The 17,957-nt window shown below is 37.7% G+C and overlaps 1 protein-coding gene and 1 pseudogene across 3 annotated transcripts in view; one reads left to right on the top strand and one right to left on the bottom strand.

Annotated features, from left to right (window-relative positions):
- Window positions 1–17,410, top strand: part of ZCWPW2 (zinc finger CW-type and PWWP domain containing 2) — a 119,649-nt gene extending 102,239 nt beyond the window's left edge. For all 3 annotated transcript variants that reach the window (XM_039836704.1, XM_039836703.1, XM_039836702.1), the window contains exons 8-9: window positions 2,201–2,325; window positions 5,572–17,410. In XM_039836704.1, coding sequence (XP_039692638.1) covers window positions 2,201–2,325; window positions 5,572–5,733 — 287 coding nt within the window. In that variant the 3' untranslated portion in view covers window positions 5,734–17,410. The remainder of the gene's footprint in view (window positions 1–2,200; window positions 2,326–5,571) is intronic.
- Window positions 216–341, bottom strand: LOC120581848 (uncharacterized; annotated as a pseudogene).
- Window positions 17,411–17,957: the final 547 nt, after the last annotated feature.

The raw sequence follows: 17,957 nt of genomic DNA, 5'->3' as shown, positions 1-17,957 counted from the left end.
CATTGTTCTAGAAAGTAATAGTTCATACTCTGTGTTCTTAAGCTTTAGCAATGACCATAGAGCGCAGATCTACATGGATATAACTAACATGTCAATTACAGTTTTTGTTTTCTTGTTTTTGACCCAATTTTTTTTTTTTTGAGAGGCAATCCTTAGTTGACATCACAGATTGCAAGAACTTTGTCAGCTTACAATCTCTTATTTTTTATATTTTACACCTACAGCACCTGGTCTTCCTAGTACTAACTAGGTCTCCCATCCAAGTACTAACCAGGCCCGACCCTGCTTAACTTCCGAGATCAGATAGGATCAGGCTTGTTCAGGGTGGCATGGTCATAGTGTTTTTTTTTGTTTGTTTTGGAACATAAGAATTGGTTCTTAAGTGTGGAATGGCTTATCAAAAAGCTACTTCCAAACTGTTTTGAAAGTTACCATAGAAAATATGTAAGATTCGCTGGGAAGAGATGAGGGCCAGGAAAGCTCATTGATCTTTGCCTCTTCTCTTGAGTCTCTGGCCCCTAGTAGGCACACAGTATATAATTGTTGATTGAATATAACATTGTTTGGGGCAGGCAATAAATATTAACAGAAGAATTATTTTTGTAGACAAAACTGTAATGTGAAAAATGTCAACTAAAAATCATTTATCTAGTACTGTTGGGATAACCAAAAAAGGAAAACTTTCTATTTAATAACCTCCCATGACTTTATTTGACACTATTAGTTAATAAACGATGTTTTAGCAGAATTTTTATATTTCCTTCTTATGAGTAATAGGTAAGAGAAAATTATAAAAAAGATGTAATAAAATATGAATTCATTTGAACTGCAGGAGAGGAAAACTTTTTATATTAATAATCTGTTTTTTACTTATAACTTGCTTAGTTTACAAGGATTCCTGTCTGTGTGTATCTGTGTGTGTACAGGTGTGTATATCATATGCATTCTTCTTAAAAGTTATTAATCATAAAAATTTTAAATATGTTCGACAATTAGGTTAAAAATTAATGTTACTGCTGAGAACACCTTGCTTCTGTGTTCAGTGATAACATTTTTGCTCTAAAGTGTGTGTCCTGCTTGGTCTATTTTCATGTTCCATGAACTTTCAGCTGCTCTACCTAATGTGATTTTTGTTTACCTGCCAACGAACAGGGAGTGGATAATAGGAGGTAGTATGTCAGATTTTTGTATCCAGGCTGGAAGGTGATGGGATGTGTATTCATAGTCTTTATCTTTGAATCATGTTGCTTTGGAAGGACTTCTCAGATGCTCCATCTGTCCGTTGTGTAGGATAGCAGAACCCACGTGGCTTCCTTTCCTTGATCTTTACTTCAACAAAACTCTATATCAAATGAAAATATTTGTTTAAGTAAAAAATTTAGTTACATATTGTTAATCAGTATTTGAGACTATAGAGTTATAATAAATGTTTATTTCTTTGATGGGGGTATTATTTTATCTCAGCAACTTCAGTGAATTACCACATTTTTGCTTACTTATATATTTATTGTCACAGTAGCAAATATGCATAAAATTTTTGTATTTTTTAAAAAATATCAGGCAATTAAGATGTCTCAATAATTGGATTAGGAATAGACTAGCCTGTGTCTAGCCTAGCTACTTACTTACATGGCTTCCCCCTTTAAACAGTAGTTTTAATGGTTTATTGCAGGGATTAGCAAACTGTGGCCCACGTCCTTCCAGACACTGCCTGTTTTTGTAAATAAAGTTTTATTAGAACATAGCCCCTCTCATTTGTTTATGTACATATCTGTGGTTTCCACTACAACAGCAGAATTAAGTAGATGTATCAGAAGCCATCTGGCCCACAAAACCTGTTTTGCCTTTCACAGAGAAAAATTTGCTGATCCCTGGTTTATAAATAATATAGTTTGGTGCCTTTGGCTCCTGATTTAAAAAAAAATTCTAGTGTGCTTTTGTTGTTTTGGGGAATACTTTACGGTCTACACATGGCAAGAATGTCGCCGACATTTTTTAAGGTTTAATTTTAAAATATTCACCGGGAAATCCATAATAATTTTGCATCGAACAGAGGCCATATGTGAAAATTATACAAAATATTTATTTTTTTATCTTGTAACATTTAAAAGGTTTTCTCTTTTAGGGTGATTAAGATTATGAACTAGATTGAATTAATTAAGATGTAGCATTTTTTACTCTATTAATGATGTTTCTTTAGTTGTCTCTGAAACAGAATTGTTACTAAAAGAGCTGGAGCAGATGCTACAGCAAGCTCTAGAGCCCACAGCAATACCTGATGAGTCTGAAGAGGAATGTGGAGAGGAAATAAATGCAAGAGAAAAGGTAGTATTGATAGTTACTATTGGTTATTATCAGACATATATAGCAACTTCAAATTCTTTAAATGGCAGAAATTGTTTCTGGTTATACATTTTAATTATATGGACAACTTTTTTCACTTCTGAAATTTGAGCTCTTGTCTATCATGAGCTGAATAATAAACTAGTAGCCTGTTGAGAAATCAGAATACATCTATCGGTCTTGGAAAAAATATCTGTGTTTTAGCAGAGGAGCTCCTTTAATTTTGGATCTTTGAGGTTAGAATGACGACAGATGGGGAGAGGATCACAGTGGTTGAGAAAGCACCACTGCAGAGAGGCCGCCCCGCTATCGCCAATCTTTACAGCCTGGAGAAGAAGCCAGGGTAAGACAGAGAGCTGGGAAATCTGCCCTGTTTCATGCACAGATATAAGCTCTCCCAAGACAAACCCCATTGTTAAAATACTGGGGGTAGAATTTTTTTATTGGAATGCGTTTCGCCATTCGTATCTAGATTTATCTTTTTTTCCCCTTAGGATCAAATGTGTTGGGCTGAGAAAGGCCGTGTGTGCTTACCCTATTCAATACTTATATTTAACAACAAAAATTTAAATTGGTTGGCAAACTATGTAGCACATGAACTCCATGTTTCTGCAAATAAAATGAGAGTACAAGCCTAGGTCGTTAATACAGAGCAGCAGTGTGATAGGTGTGAGAAAAATAAGTCATTAGGCAGACACTTCCACAAGGCGGTACAGCTGTTCCCTGAGTAGTTAGGAAGAAAAATGGCAGGGAGGAGTCATGTATTCCTAAGGCCTCATTCATTCTGTCATTCATTCACGTAGATATATAGTGGGCCTGAAGTTAAGAGAGCACAGGGGTTGGGAGCACTGACTCTGCAATGTAATGCCTGTGTCCCAGTCCTGGTCCTGCCACTGAAGACTTGTGTAATTTAGCAAAATTGCTTATCATTTGCCTCAGAGAATTGTTCTGAAGGTTAAATAAGGCAAACCAGGAAAAATTCTTTGCATAGTAACCAACATCTAAAGTTAGCTATTATTACAGATGAGAATTGGTGATGGCAATCACTAGAGAGAGTAAATGCTAAGAGTTCCTTGCTTTATCTCTTTTTTCGCATTCTCACTTTGAGCAACTTCCCAACCCGTAAGTCTTTCTGTTCTCAGATGCAGAAAAAGATGGATTTGTAAATGGATAAGGTTGTTTGCACACTTTGGCAGGCTACCCAATTCCATGATTTCATTTCAGAAGTTCAGCAAAAATAAAGATAATTCTTAAACATCTCTTTTGTTGAGTTAGAAATCAAGAAAATATATGCAGAATTTACAGTTAAGGAGATCAAAAGAAAATAAAATTAATGTTAAAAACTCTTACTGAGTTGAAAAACATGATAGTTTTCTTAATCAGCACCAGTGATACCAATTTGTATCTGAATTTCCATGGGTTGTAAATGCCATTTTTCCATTTAGAGTTTTTCTTTTTTTTTTTTTAATTTGTTTTATATCCGTGTCTTATCTTTTGTATAACAAGATCTATAGATTGGTGACATAAGTCATATATAGATATAATTAACATACAAATTTTTCTTTCCTAGCAAATGTGTGTTTTGAGCACCATATGGTTTTTTTGTGCAGTGTTTTTTCAGTCTTTGCAGTTCATCTTTTCAAAAATACAGCCAGGTTGATTTTTATAGAGATGTCCTGGAGCTTTTACAGTCATAGAATTGGCTTCTATTTTGCCATTACAACTAGTAACTTGATAAAACAGAAAATTACTTCTGATTTTTATTTCTTAAGGTAAAATACGTAGTTTTATTATATCACCAGGCAAGAGCTTGCTTTTTGTTTTAAATTCTTGTAATATTATATGCTTTCAAAAGACATTTAGGAATTGTAAAAATTGACCATTTTAACTTGCTGGCAGGCAGGTGAGTGCTTCCTGCTGACTAGTTTATAAGCCACTCTCTATACTCAGCTTTGTAAGTCTGGCATTCACACCAGGTTCACGATGTTTAGGGCCTTGTTCTCTTTTAAATGAAAAGAATAGCAATGAAGCCAACTTTCAAAGCTGGAGCAATTTCCAGTTTAAAAGTAAAGAAATGATCACCTCATGGATATCTTTCCTCTCTCTCTCTCTTTTTTTTTTAGTTAGTAGAAAAAATTAATATGGCTTCCAAAGGTTACTCCACTTAAAACAGGAGATGCATTTTGTTTTTAGGAGAAAGTTGCCTCTTATAAGGTAACACACTAAAGAGCCTCCTGATCATTTTAAATTCTGAGTGTGTTTATTCTCGAAGCAGATATTGTGTTGAGCTATTTTCAAAGTTGTAAATTTGATAATGTTTTCATTATTCACTTCACATAGCAGTTTTCAAGTTGATTTCTCTCAAGAATTTATATCAAGGGATGAGAGTAGCAACATGGAAAAAAAAAGCATACACACATGGATAATCAAAATTTATTTCTATTTGTCATTGAAATACTTTATGAGATTATTTTGCTCACTAGAGTCAATTTCCTAATTACGTTCTTCTTTAGCTAATATTAACATTGATTGGCACGCCCTAACTTGGCAAGCAATGGGAGGAAATTAATTTCAGATTTTAATAAAATTGATCTGAATAACTCAAAAATTAGATATACATATATAAATAAGACAGAGTTTACTGAATAATTATTTGTATTTAAAAGTACATTTTTGATATGTGAAAATACTTGTATAAACTACGTGTATGTTTTTTTTTCATGGGAAGTTAACTCTACCTCTAATGAACCTCAGAGTTATAAATCTCCTACGTGTATATGTATGGTTGCATTGTTTTTACCAGTGTCCTGTCCCACTAAGGTAGAGAAAACCATCACTATTTGTAAGATGCTTATGAGAAGATGACCACAGAAGATGTGACTAAAGCAGTTTTAAGTTGTATTCTCTATAACAATAATTTAAAAAATAAATATGGAAAACTCACAGCATTAAAATGATCACAATTTTTTCAAAGCATAAAATTAAAACTGAAAATGTCTAATGTTGGGAACTAGAGATAAGACCTAAATAAAAGTTATTATGCTGACACATTAACTATACATTATACTATATATGGGTATCATTCTTTGACCACGGGCCTAACAGAAAACTTTGTGTAACGGCTGTGGCTCGAGGAGTTACTGACTACTCTGTTTTGTTCAAATAATTTAGCCTCATCTTGAAGTAAATTATATGTAGTTCTGATGAATTGTATGGTTATTTTTACAGTTATCTAAATGCAGCCCTGAAGCTTCTGCATGCAGTCCATTCGAAAACCACTGTGAAGAAGACTATCTTGTAATTGATGGGATAAAATTAAAAGCTGGGGAATGTATTGAGAGTATAACTAACAAGTTTAAAGAAATAGATGCTTTGATGTCTGAATTTTAGAGCATTATAAATGTCTTCAAATGTTAATTATAAAAACATTTACGTCTTCATATTTTTCCAAAATCAAAAACTTAAAAAAAATGTTTAGTGAAATAGGTATGTATCATACCAAAGTTGATATTTGTAATAACATTCTACTTCATATTTTGAGACTATCTAGTGTTTTGAGAGTCAACCAAATGATATCTAAGTTAGTGTTAAAATTTAGAACTTAAGAAATCCTGATTGTAGATTTTTTCTTGTTCGCCCTAATTTTCAAATGGTTTATGAAACTTGCTATACAAACACATGCTTTACAATAATTATTTAAGCCCTGTACTCAAGTGTGGCTGTTAAAATGGTTGCCAAGGCTATTATAATTCTTATAATTTAAATATACTTAGAAAATGTGTATTTGTAGTGGAATTAAGGTAGTACAAAATAAAAAGAAATATGAAAAAAATGGTTGCATAATAGAGTTGTAGCTTTCCTTAGGAAGAAAAAAAAAGTCAATGGCTTTATTATATTGGAAACAATCATTTTAACCATAGTTCCCCAAACTAACTGATCAACAGAGTCTGTGGGAGTCTTTAGAAGATCAGAATCCTGGACCCTTTTCCATTGAATCAATATCTCTGGAGGGGAGGATGGGCTGATGTAATTAAAAATATAGAGAGATAATTTAAACATATTCAGTATAAAACAAATCTAAACAACATAGAAAAGTAAAAAGTACATCATGCAATACTACTCTCTTAACATCTCTCCTGAAACCCCATTCTTTAGGGATTGCCCTGAACAGTTTTAGTGGTGTCCGTCTAGATCATGCTCTGTACACATCAAAATGTGTGTGTATGTACATCCATCTCTAGTTCCAGCTCTGGCTCCCCTTCTCCATGTCTGTCTCTCACCCTGCAGACAGGAGGTGAGGAAAGAGGACATTCTAAGCACATAACAACAAAACAAAACAAAAAGCTTGAGGGGAGAAGAAAAAGCAAGAGACATCCGGGACCTACTGTTAGTTGAAGTAGCTGGAGTGATGTGTGGTGGCAGGAAGGTCGCCCGCAGCAGATTGGGAGGACTGTGTACACAGGCTAGGAGCTTTTAGCTCTAGGAACCAAGTGAAGAGTGGAATTCCTTTTACAGTTCAGAAAGATCACATGAACAACAGTGTGGAGAATGGAGTGAGAGGGAGTCAGGGAACCAGTTGGGAGATTACTTTGGGAATTCAGATGTGAGATTTTGAGGGCCCAAATTATGGTGGTGCTGCAATGGAGAGAATTGGATAGATTCAAGCTATTAACATCAGTGGATTATTAGGATTTAGAGATTGGATATAGGGAGGAGACAGTGATGGGAGTCATGGCTGATTCCAGGTCTCTAGTATTCACAGTGCTGTCCACTGAGACAGGAATACATGCAGATTAGAAATGTGGGACAAATATCAAGTTTGGACCAAACCATGTGAGTTCAACAGAGATTCTAAGCTATTCATGCTTTGACAAAGCCTGCATTTCAGTGCCACTCTAAGAACCAAGAGTGACTAGAGTAATCTCTCAACATATCAATATTTAAATTCTAAGTGATGTAAAACAGTGAAGATTAAGGCTTCCTGTTTTTCCTTCCAGCTGAATTGACTCCACAGCATTTCAGGAAAAGTTTTCCTCTTTTTTTTGGCAATAAGATTTTTATATTCACAGCCTACAAGATGTCTTGAGAAGCAATTAATCCCATTTTTTTTGTTACTGCTTAGAATCAACTATAAAAAAATGACTACAATTGTATTTGAAAGACTTTAACCACAATTCAAGTATTTGACATAAACTCCCATCTAAGTATATCAGTTAGACCCCTTGCAAGTAATTCCTTTTAGTACACAGCCTATGCTCACAAGTCAGATTTCACAGATCAGGTACTGAAATTTCCAGATTGAATTCATCTTCGCCTTGTTTTGAGTTGTAGAAATCTGGAATTTTCACCATAGACTTTGTGTCCATGAGCAGCTCAGAATGGTTCTGAGAATAAATATGTGGGTTGGGAACTATAGTCTCCTTCCAAGGAAAGGCTGCGGAAACCTCTATCCATGTGAGAATATAGGCTTTCAAATTTCCAGATAGACTGTGCCCACAAAAAGGGATGAAGGAACAGCCTGCTAACATCTCTGTCCTCAGGGCTAAGAATCATGCCTGGGAATCCCATGTTCAAAGGCAAGCTGCATAACAGAGACCAGGGCATAGCAGTGGGACTGTGGAAACAGAATGCCTACTCTCAGATCCTGGTGCTACCATCTCCCAGCTAGAAGACCTGAGGCAAGTTATTTAACTTCTCTGAGCTAAGGCCTTTTTTATTTTATTTTTTTCTGGAAAGTGGAGGTTGCTGTGAAAGGAAACAATATATATAACGTGCATATGACAATTCTAACATGTGGAAAACTATGCAAGTTATGACTGATTATTGTGGGCTCAGAGCATTTCTCTTCTGACTGCCTCTGCCATACCTCTTCTATGCCTATTGAACTAAAATGCTCCTATCAATGGACCTGAAGTGACACACCTGCTTCTGGGGGACTGGGGCCAAGAACTGTGTGTGGTTAGCTGACTCCTAGGTCAGGCCTAGACATGGGCAGTACCATACATTTATAGCTAGAACCTCTTGCTAGGCCCAAAGGAGAACACCAGAAGGAAATTGTGTCTGCCCATCAAGGGAGGTTAAATTCTAAATACACCAGCTGTACCAAGTTTGATATGTGAGGTGTAAGGCAATATGTCAGGGCCTTCTGCCCAACCATCGGGTTGGAATAAGAGCTCTGCTTTGACAATTTTGAGTGGCTTGCAGATCCTTCCTTGGAATGAATTGGGTCAGGCCTTCCTATTTGCAGTCTCCATGAACTTATGGAAGGTCTGGGTGCATTGGGAGCTGAGTCTCCAGTTAGATCTCCAGACCCTGGAGAGTTGAGCACCAAAGCCAGCTCTATTACTCTATATTCCAGATAGTCTTGGTCCATATGCCTCATCCTAGAAGTTGAATTAATGTAGAGATTTTCAGTGGTAAGCAGCTTAGTTCTATCTTTATTGGAGACAGGCTGTGTACTTTGGTAGGTTAGTCTCTTGTTGCTACCAGTGGGATATATAGAGAAGTACTCATGTGTACTTGCAAAAGCCTATAGTGTGTACAGCCTTGAACTTACTGGTTCCCAGTAGAGGGCAATGGGCTGCAGATATTTTTAATCCATCCACTAATAGACCTAGGAACTATCAGAAACTTTGTAAATTGGTCTAGAACCTTTGTGGAAAAAAATTGGTAGTCAGCTCTTTTTGGAGGAACCTTTCATTCATGAACCTGAGGTGACTTGTGTCATGCTTTTGATAGAACCAAACCATTCTGCTATCTAATACTGCTACTAAGTAGCTGATAATCCATGACTCCACCATTTACTGGGGCTGATAAATGGTAGAGTTTTATTCCAGATACTTCTAGACCAGTAGAATTTATACCTGTGGCCCTTCCAAGTGACGAAGTAAGATTTTGAAAATCCTAGAAGTATCCAAATCCTGCTCTATCACTTCTTTAGGGCTGAGCCAACTCTTGATGACTCTCAATAGAGTTCTAGAAGAATTGGTTAGTACAGATAAATTTGGTCTTAAGGTACAAGTGGGACGTTCTATGTCCACGTATCTAAATTTCAGGACTTTTACACTCACTGATTTGTTATGTGGTATAAACACTCAAAGGAGTGAGCAACATAATCAAATAAAAGGGCAAATGAGAGAAGAGAAAATGGTTTCCAAGAAAAATGTTGAGAGATGTGTAGTTTGCTTCTAAATACATATAGAAAGGTACTGCAAGAGATATGCTCAAAAACAAACCACCAAAAAGAAAAACAAGAACCTCCCTCAAAATACAGTTCGCAAGCAGCCCGGAAGTTACCAGATTATAAAATAAAACTTATCTTTATGCTCTCCAGCCAGAAAAATATTCTCAAGTTAAGATATAGCCTGTGGACAAATATCAAGTCCAAGGCATGGTTGTTGAATCATAGCAGGAGAGACAAAGACCAGATGTTTTACAGGAAATCATGGTCTTACGGTAAAGATCCAATCAGAAGTGTGGCTACAACACTGAAAAATATTACACAGTGGCTTTTAGTAGATCTTTCAGCTGAACAAAACCTCCTATAAAGCTTAAAGGCATGGTAGTACAGCCAGCCATCTGATGTGCCCAAAGAGCTAGTAATTAAATGTGGAGAGAGAAGCAGGTCTTGAAGAAAAAAAAAAATGTGATTTTGACACGTGGAATGAACTATAATCAAGTACATAGAAAATCCACTCAGTTGTAGAGAAAGCGATATTGACAAAGCACTACCAGCTTGAACTAAAAGAGACTGAAGCTGTTTGGGAGTGAAAAATGGTCTCTGAGCCCCCAATTTTCTAGAGATAGGAAACAGGCTGGGAAAACTTAGCCATCAGGAAAAAAAGGTATAAGTTCGAACATCCTCTTCAGAAGCAAATAAGGAAGGTAATAGAAAAGAATGTCTCAGAATATAGAGCCAGAACCAGTACAGGACAAGGAACTAGGGATCCTCCTCATCCCACAGCTCTTAGCTGGCCTCCTTTTCCAAGGTTTATCAAGAAACATGTCTTACTCCCATGGCAAGGGAACTTGGCTCATTTTCCTAAAAGGATTTCAGAATTGCCAAGGACCAGGTTTCCTCTTTTAAATGGGAGTGTTTATTGTGATAATTCCATCCCTGTTGTGCCACTGAATATTGTATGGATGTGGGGGAAGGGATGGGCCAATAATTTGTCTTTTTAGTTCATAGGTCCAATTCACATCTGGACCAGATGTAGATCATGAAGTCCTAAATGTTCAGCCTGATACCATGATTGGGTGAGACTTCTGAGTGTCTTCTGTTGGGAATGGGAATGTTTTCAGATTGGAGGGATGTGAAATGTGGCCAAGGAGGTAGATAGTAGTTGATTGATTGATTGACTGAAGTTCTTTCTGTCTTCCGGAAGTGTATCATTATCATGGCCTTGGCATGGGCATAACATACTTCCCTGCCTTGTGACTTTGGCCCAGGCCCCTTGCTTTTATCAGTGAAACAGAGCTGAATTAATTGATGGTGCCAATTTTTCATCAAGGCCTTAAGAGACTTTGTGTGTTTCTTCTTTTCTTCTTGTACTTCTGCCATTGCCTTAAAAAGAACATGCCCCAGCGAGCCCTCTGGTTCAGGGAGGATGAAAGGCCATGGAGAAAACTCAAACCCACAGACCCTCAGAATGAGGGAGAGCTGCCCCAGGTTATCTATAGATCCATAGAATAAAGGTTGTTGTATTTAGCCAGTGAGTTTTGAGGTGATTTATTACACAACATGATTGTGCCAAAAGTTAAATGATGTACTTGGCTTCGGAGTTCCAGCAACAAGTTCACAGACCAGTTATGGTGGCAGCTTTCCAGCTGTACTTGGCCCATAGGATGTTTTCTCCTTAGGGCAGAACTACTATCAAAACAGTCCTGCACTCTGAATTGGACTCAGAGTGCTAGCTCAGGCCTCTGCCGAATGACCCTCTCAGCTTTGTCTGGATCTTGCCCATACTGGACCCTCAACTGATGGGGCTCAGCTCATTCCCTGCCCAGTCCACAGTAGTGAGTTCTGTGGAGGCAGCATACATATTTATTATAAATAAATAGAAAACCAACACCATACAACATATCACTAAGGGCTCATAAGAGTGGGTCACTTCTTTTAAGTGTTTTCAGACTCTATAATAATCACATAGAGTGGAGATATACCCATAATGGTGGAATGTCTCATTTGGCAAATTAAAGTATGCATGTATTTCCACCACCCTTCTGTTTCCCATGCCTTTCTTAGTACTTTGGTGTTGTGTGTCATAGGATTTTGAGTTGCAAAATCTAAGTTTGGGTTCAGATTTTACTCACTAACCAACCTGTCTAAATCATATAACCAGTAAAAGGAAGGGCCAGAATTTGAGTATATTTCTGTCTGGTTCCAGATCCCATGCCCTTGATAACTGTCTATATCATTTAATGATCTGGTTACTAGCTGGGTGGTGGAATGGCCATTTAGTTTCTTCATATATAAAATGGGAATGGAACTATCTAAAGAAAAACATTGTCCTGAGGAGTAAATGAGATTTTTTAAGTGCTTTGTAAATCAACCGTATCTTCTGTTTATTCTTTTAGAAGGAAACCAAGTATGTGTTTAAGGAAACTGAGTATGCAATTAGTAATTACTAAGATAAAATGTAATTACACGTTTGAAATGATCACTTGTCTTACTCTTACTCCATCTACTAGTCGTCAACATCAGAAGTCCTTGTTTCTCTTTCTTAAAATTAATCTTTGGAAACCATCGTAAACGGTATTATGATCTTCTCTCTGATGGGTATGTTAACAGTAACATCTATCTTTTAAGGGACAGCTTACTGTTGAATTTTATCAATGGCTTTAAATCACCTAGCTTTCTTCACAGACATTCAGTTAGAAAAGGAAAGGGGGGAAAGTCTTAATATTGATGGGTAGTGGCAGGATTCTGTGTCGTTTGGATGTATTCCAGTAAATGTATAACTGCCTTTCACAAGGAGTCTGTGTTGTGCTCAAGCATTCCTTCCGTCAGCAAGTTGGAATTTGGGCCCTGGCTCTAAAGATCTTTTGAAAGCCAGGAAGCTCACCAAAAAATATTTGATCAAAATTAGTCTATGTTAGCAGTGACACTTGCTTATTTTGACATGCACTTACATTTCATGAATTTAAAATGTTATGAAACAGCTCTCTTACAGTTTCCAAAGAGAATGGAGTAGACAGGAGACAAATGTGAATGTGGCCACATCTCTCTCTTCTGGAGCTTAAAATCTAATGATGGGAGAATGTAAACAAATACAGGTAGTCCTCAAAGCAGAAAGTACATTTGAATATTGAATGCCTGAAAGCAGAAGGGAGCTCTCTTCCCAGCTAGCTAAGAGTCAGTAGTTACAAAATCTATTAATGCAATTCCTTTAGTCTCAGGTGTCCCCTGCCAGAGGTAAGAAACCACATCACAGAATCTGAGGTCAACACATAGCCTTAGACCTGGGCTGCCAACAGCTATGCATGGAAGAAGTCAAGGCAGAACTAAGACTCCCCTCCCAAACCCTTCCTTTGGTTCTTCTTGATTTGGAGAAGGCCAATGACAATGACATCTGACCTTTAAACTTCACTAGGTCTTGGACTGAGGGGATTCATTGCTTTAACCAGCACAGTTAGATCATACCCCGGGTATACCATAAGACCACCATGTCCCCTCTCTAGCTTCCTGCTTAGTTGCCTGACTGCAATCCACTGCCCCCCGTTTCTCCATGACCTCCACAATTTGCCCTACTACTGTGGACCAAGCAAAGATGTGGGAGGCATAACGGAGAGGTTAGTAAGGGACGCTCATCTTGAGTGGTGGTTCTGAGTCAGTCAGCAAGCTCTTGGAACCCCTTCACTACAGAGGGGGCAGAGCTGTGCTGCAGGGTAGGGGGCTGGCCAACTGCAGCCCACAGTGCTTCTTCTCACCTCTTCTCAGGGAGTCCTGGCCCCATCTCTCAGCAGCAGCTGCTCTCAGGCAGAACCAGAGCTGGGAATTACCTCATCTGCAAAAGCCAGACTTCTTCCAAGCAAAGGAGGGTCAGGGTGTGAATGTGCGACAATGTGCAAAAGTGAAAATTTTTTGGAAATTGCGGTCTAACCTTATTAGATTAAGTACTCATGCGTTAAGTAGTAGAGTGAAGCTATGAAAGCAAAGGAGAGTGAGTATAATTCTGAGTGCAGGAACAGCTTCATGGAGACGTGTCATTAATTCCTTCATTCAGTACTATGAGCCAGGTTTTGTGCTAGACACTAGTAATATAACAGCGAACACGGTATACATGACCTTCGACCCCATAAACCTGATACCAACTTCGTCACGTTGCTTTAGCCTCTCCGTGCCTCACGTTTCTTATCTGAAAATTAGGACGAAGGTGATGGTAATGATAATAATAGTCATAGCAATACTAATATCCTATAGTTGTTGAGCAGAGTAAAATGAGTTAAGGCATGCAAAGCACATAGCAAAGTGCCTGAGACATTGCATGTTATGGAACTATCATTACTATTTTTACAGTCAAGCTGGAGAGAGAGTGACTTGTGAAGCAACATGACAATTGGAAGATAAAAACATGGGCTGGCTGGAAAGGATGAAAGTCTCAGGCTGAACAAAGTACAGAGGTGAGAAAAGCAGGAACAGCAAACACCTAACCAGCATAACCATAGTACAGCGGGTAGAGACTGTGATGGGAAGAACAGTGGGGTTTAAGGCTGGACCAGGCAGCTTAGGCTTTGCCCAAAGTAAGCCTTGTATATCACACTAAGGGGGCAGCCCTTCATTCAGCAGGAGAGCCAGGTTATACAGTAAAGAAGAACAACGATCCCCAGAATCTACTGGTTTAAACACCCAAGGGCGCTGTGTGCTGCGACTGGCTTAGAATCAGACTATTCTTCAATTTGCATGGATGGAGAAGGTGGGGGAGGGCAGCAGGCAGACATTACTATGCCAACCTGTGCCCCTATGTCTGAGGAAATCTGTGCCCTGATGTTAGTTCAGGTTGTCAGCTTCCACAATGAGCGCCTTAGGGTTGCCAGCAGGCAGCCAGGGACTGGAAGGTTAGGTGTCTCCGCGAAGTCTTATTAAACTCTGGGCTGCCTGGAAATAATACACCACAGCCGCAGAGTCTTAAATGGCAAAGAATCTCTAGCTGTCAGAAAGGTTACAGGTAGATACTTTCATTTGTCCTCCATGAAAGCTTAATATCATTTTCTTCTGTTCAAGTCAACTTAGAGACCTCATTACTTCAAGTTCATCGGGCGGCTAGAGCAGTCTTTTTGATTTTACTGTGCTCTCAGAATCATGTTAGAGAAGAGCTAATGCATTTTTAACCAACTTCAGCAATTTAAAGCTCTTTGGTGCTGCAGCATATTAATACAATTGTTGGTAACTCTCAGAGTGGTATCTGTGTCAAGAGGGATTCCTGCTATTGTGATGTGAGTTCCGGGACGTAGGAGCTGTGTGTCCTCCTCTCTGTGACCCACCCAGACCGCAGCATAGTGCCTTGCAAAGGTTAGAGCATCCCTTCTATTTTCATATTGATATTAAACTTTCTTCCAATCTTCCCCATTCAAAATTATTTTCTGACAAGTTCTCTTGTCACCATCGGTTTGAACCTAAGGTGGTGGTTGCAGTAAATATGTACTTTTGAAAGCACATATGGAGTATCAATCACATAGTTGTTTACATTGTTTTTTTCTCTTAACTAAATATCATAAACATTTTCGCGCCATAAAAATATTGTTCTACAACATAATTTTTAATGATTGCTCAGTATTTTTTTGTATTTTTATTCATACAATCAAATACTCTCTTGATGAACACTGAATTTGTTTTCATGTTTTCACAATTACGAACCATTTTGCCATGAACTTCTTTATCATTCCATCTTTGTGCACCTTCATTTTTTTCATGACATTCCTAGAGGAGAAATTAATAAGTAAGAGCATCTGCACCGTTGAAAGCCTTTTTATGTCTATCATTTATTATCTTCCACCAGAGGTGTATGAGAGTGTCTGTTTTTCTGCTAGACTGGGGTTTGGTTTCTACTTGAATTTCATGTTACTTATGACAGTGCATTGGGTTAATCTCTGGCTTAAAGAACATTGACTAAATGATTATGAGATGGTAGTTTTTTTCCTTAATTCCTTAGACGGGGATGAACATAAGCATTGACATAGGACATAGACTTGGGCCTGAAAGTGACAGAGATAAGAATAATAAATCAGGCAGTGAACAGGGAGAAGAGAAATGTTAAAAGAAAGAATGGTCACTTGATTTAGAAGCTAAATGTCCTTTTGGTCAGTCATTGTTGTGACATACAATAGTGGAGTGTCATTGGCGTGGAAAATGTTTTGGTGGACTGATAAATTTACAAAACTAGGAAGCTACATTGCAATTTGGGCAGGGAAGTAGAGATGCTTTAGAGAACAAGATTACTTTCTACCGATACGTTTTAGTAAGGTGGTCATGTGGTTTTCCTTCTTGTAATCATGATCGGAGAATTTTTTGATGTTAGAATACTTAGCTGATTATTTCCAAAATTCACCTTTCTTGTATTAAATTGAAGTCGCTTATAATGATAGCATAAAGGCTATTTTATTTTCCATCCACATTTGTGATTATTTTGTATAGCTGTAATTTCTCTTGTTATTGCCCAGAGAAAAAACTAGCTTTGGATTATGGTTCTTGCCGCCCTGCACAAAGTATTTAAATTTATTCAAAACTATTATTGCTTCAAAATTTTGACCTTAGACACGATAGACTATGAGTACTTCCTTCCCAATGCCTGGGCTTTATTCATAATCCCTGGACCTAACACAGCAAGAAAGGGCTTAAGAAATATTGTTTATAAATATTTATTTAATAAATATTTGCTGAACAAACGAACAGATGAAATTTATGTTAAAAAATATCTGGATTAAACACTCTTGACCAAATAAGGATTAAATTTGCCATCTAACTTAGCCTTTCTAATTATATAAGTCCAAGTTCTCAAACCACTTTGAGCCTTGAATGTTTTCACAGTTTAACATTGAATTACACATGGGCATGCATGCTTTGTTACTTTTCATGTGTGTGGTAGCTAGTCTCCAAGATGATTCTCACCTTCTGGTATTCACACTCTTGTGTGGTCCCCTTCCACATATAGAAGGGCTCACCTGTGTAACCATTAAGATATCGTAAACATGACAGAGGGTGACCTCCGAGGCAATGTCATTAAAGACATTGTGGCTTCCACTTCACTCTCTTTTGGATCACTTCTCTGGAAGAATTCAGCTGAACATCATGAGAACTCTCAAGAAGCCCTCTAGAGAGGTCCATATGGTGAGAGACAGAAGCCTCCTGCCAACAACCAGCACTAACTTGACAGCCATGTGAGTGAGCTCTTTGGAAGTGACCCTCCAGCACCAGTCAAGCCTTCAGATGACTGCAGCTCAGGCCAATATCTCGACTACAATTTCACGACACACCCTGAGCCAGAACCACTCCGATAAGCCACTCCTAGATTCCTGACCCACAGAAACCATATGTGATCATAAATATTCATATTTTTAAGCTACTAATGTTTTGGGATAATTTGTTACACAGCAATAGGTAGCTAATATAATATGTGACAGGCTCATCTCACTAATAGATTATAAGCATCTTGAAGAAAAGGACCATATCTTTTATTTCTTACAGTGACTTGAGTGATATTGAGATAGTATTAGTCAAAATAAATGATGTTAATGTGTCACAATTACCTTCCAGTCAAATCAACAGATATTCACTTAATGCCTACCAGATAACTCTTCTAGGAGCTAAGGGAAGCAGTAAACAAAAAGGAGCAAAGTAAATGCTAGTGAATAAGACATACGGTAATTTAGAAAACAGGTATGGACTAGGTCATTGAAGGTAAGAAGCTAAGGAGAAAAATGCAACAAAGATAGGGGATGCCTTGTCATATATGATATAGAATGTCAGGAAATCTTTCTCCAGTGATACTTTTGAGCAGACAGCTGTGCAGGTATCTAGGAAAGAGCATCCCAAGTTCCAATGCCATGAGACTGGAAATGTGTGGCACGTTCAATAAAGCCAATATGGGTAAGGCTGAGGTCACTATTTATTTAAGCTATCACTAGTTTAGCTTCTAAACTAAACTAAACTATCATTTAGTTTCCCACAAGTCCAACTTTCCAAGATTTAAATCTCTCTTGGTGACTCAGACCCCTCTGCCTTGTTTTCTGAATTTGAACAGGGCACCAGATATTGGTCTACTTTAAACAGATCTGTTTATGTAAATGAGTCATTATATAAACATATAAACATGGCTAATGAGTCAAAATAGGCTAATATTTGTAGCTGGAATGAAGAATTAGAAAATGCACTGATTGCAATCTTCCTTTCATTACTTCTGTCACTTGAAGCTTTCTGACTTCATTAAAGCCATTAGCGCCCACCAATAAATTATATAGCTTTTGTACTAACACGAATATGTTTAAATGTTTCTGACATTGCAGGAAATAATCAGGCTCAATCAATATATGTTTATCAAGACATAAGGTCTCAAATCGATGAGTAATTAGCTTTCCCAACAGAAGAACAAATAAAATTCTGTTTCCTAAATGTTCTG

This window comes from Pteropus medius, unplaced genomic scaffold (genome assembly GCF_902729225.1).
Source record: "Pteropus medius unplaced genomic scaffold, Ma_sr-lr_union100, whole genome shotgun sequence".
Classification (NCBI taxonomy): Eukaryota; Metazoa; Chordata; class Mammalia; order Chiroptera; family Pteropodidae; genus Pteropus; species Pteropus medius.
This window is presented reverse-complemented; position numbering and strand designations above follow the sequence as displayed.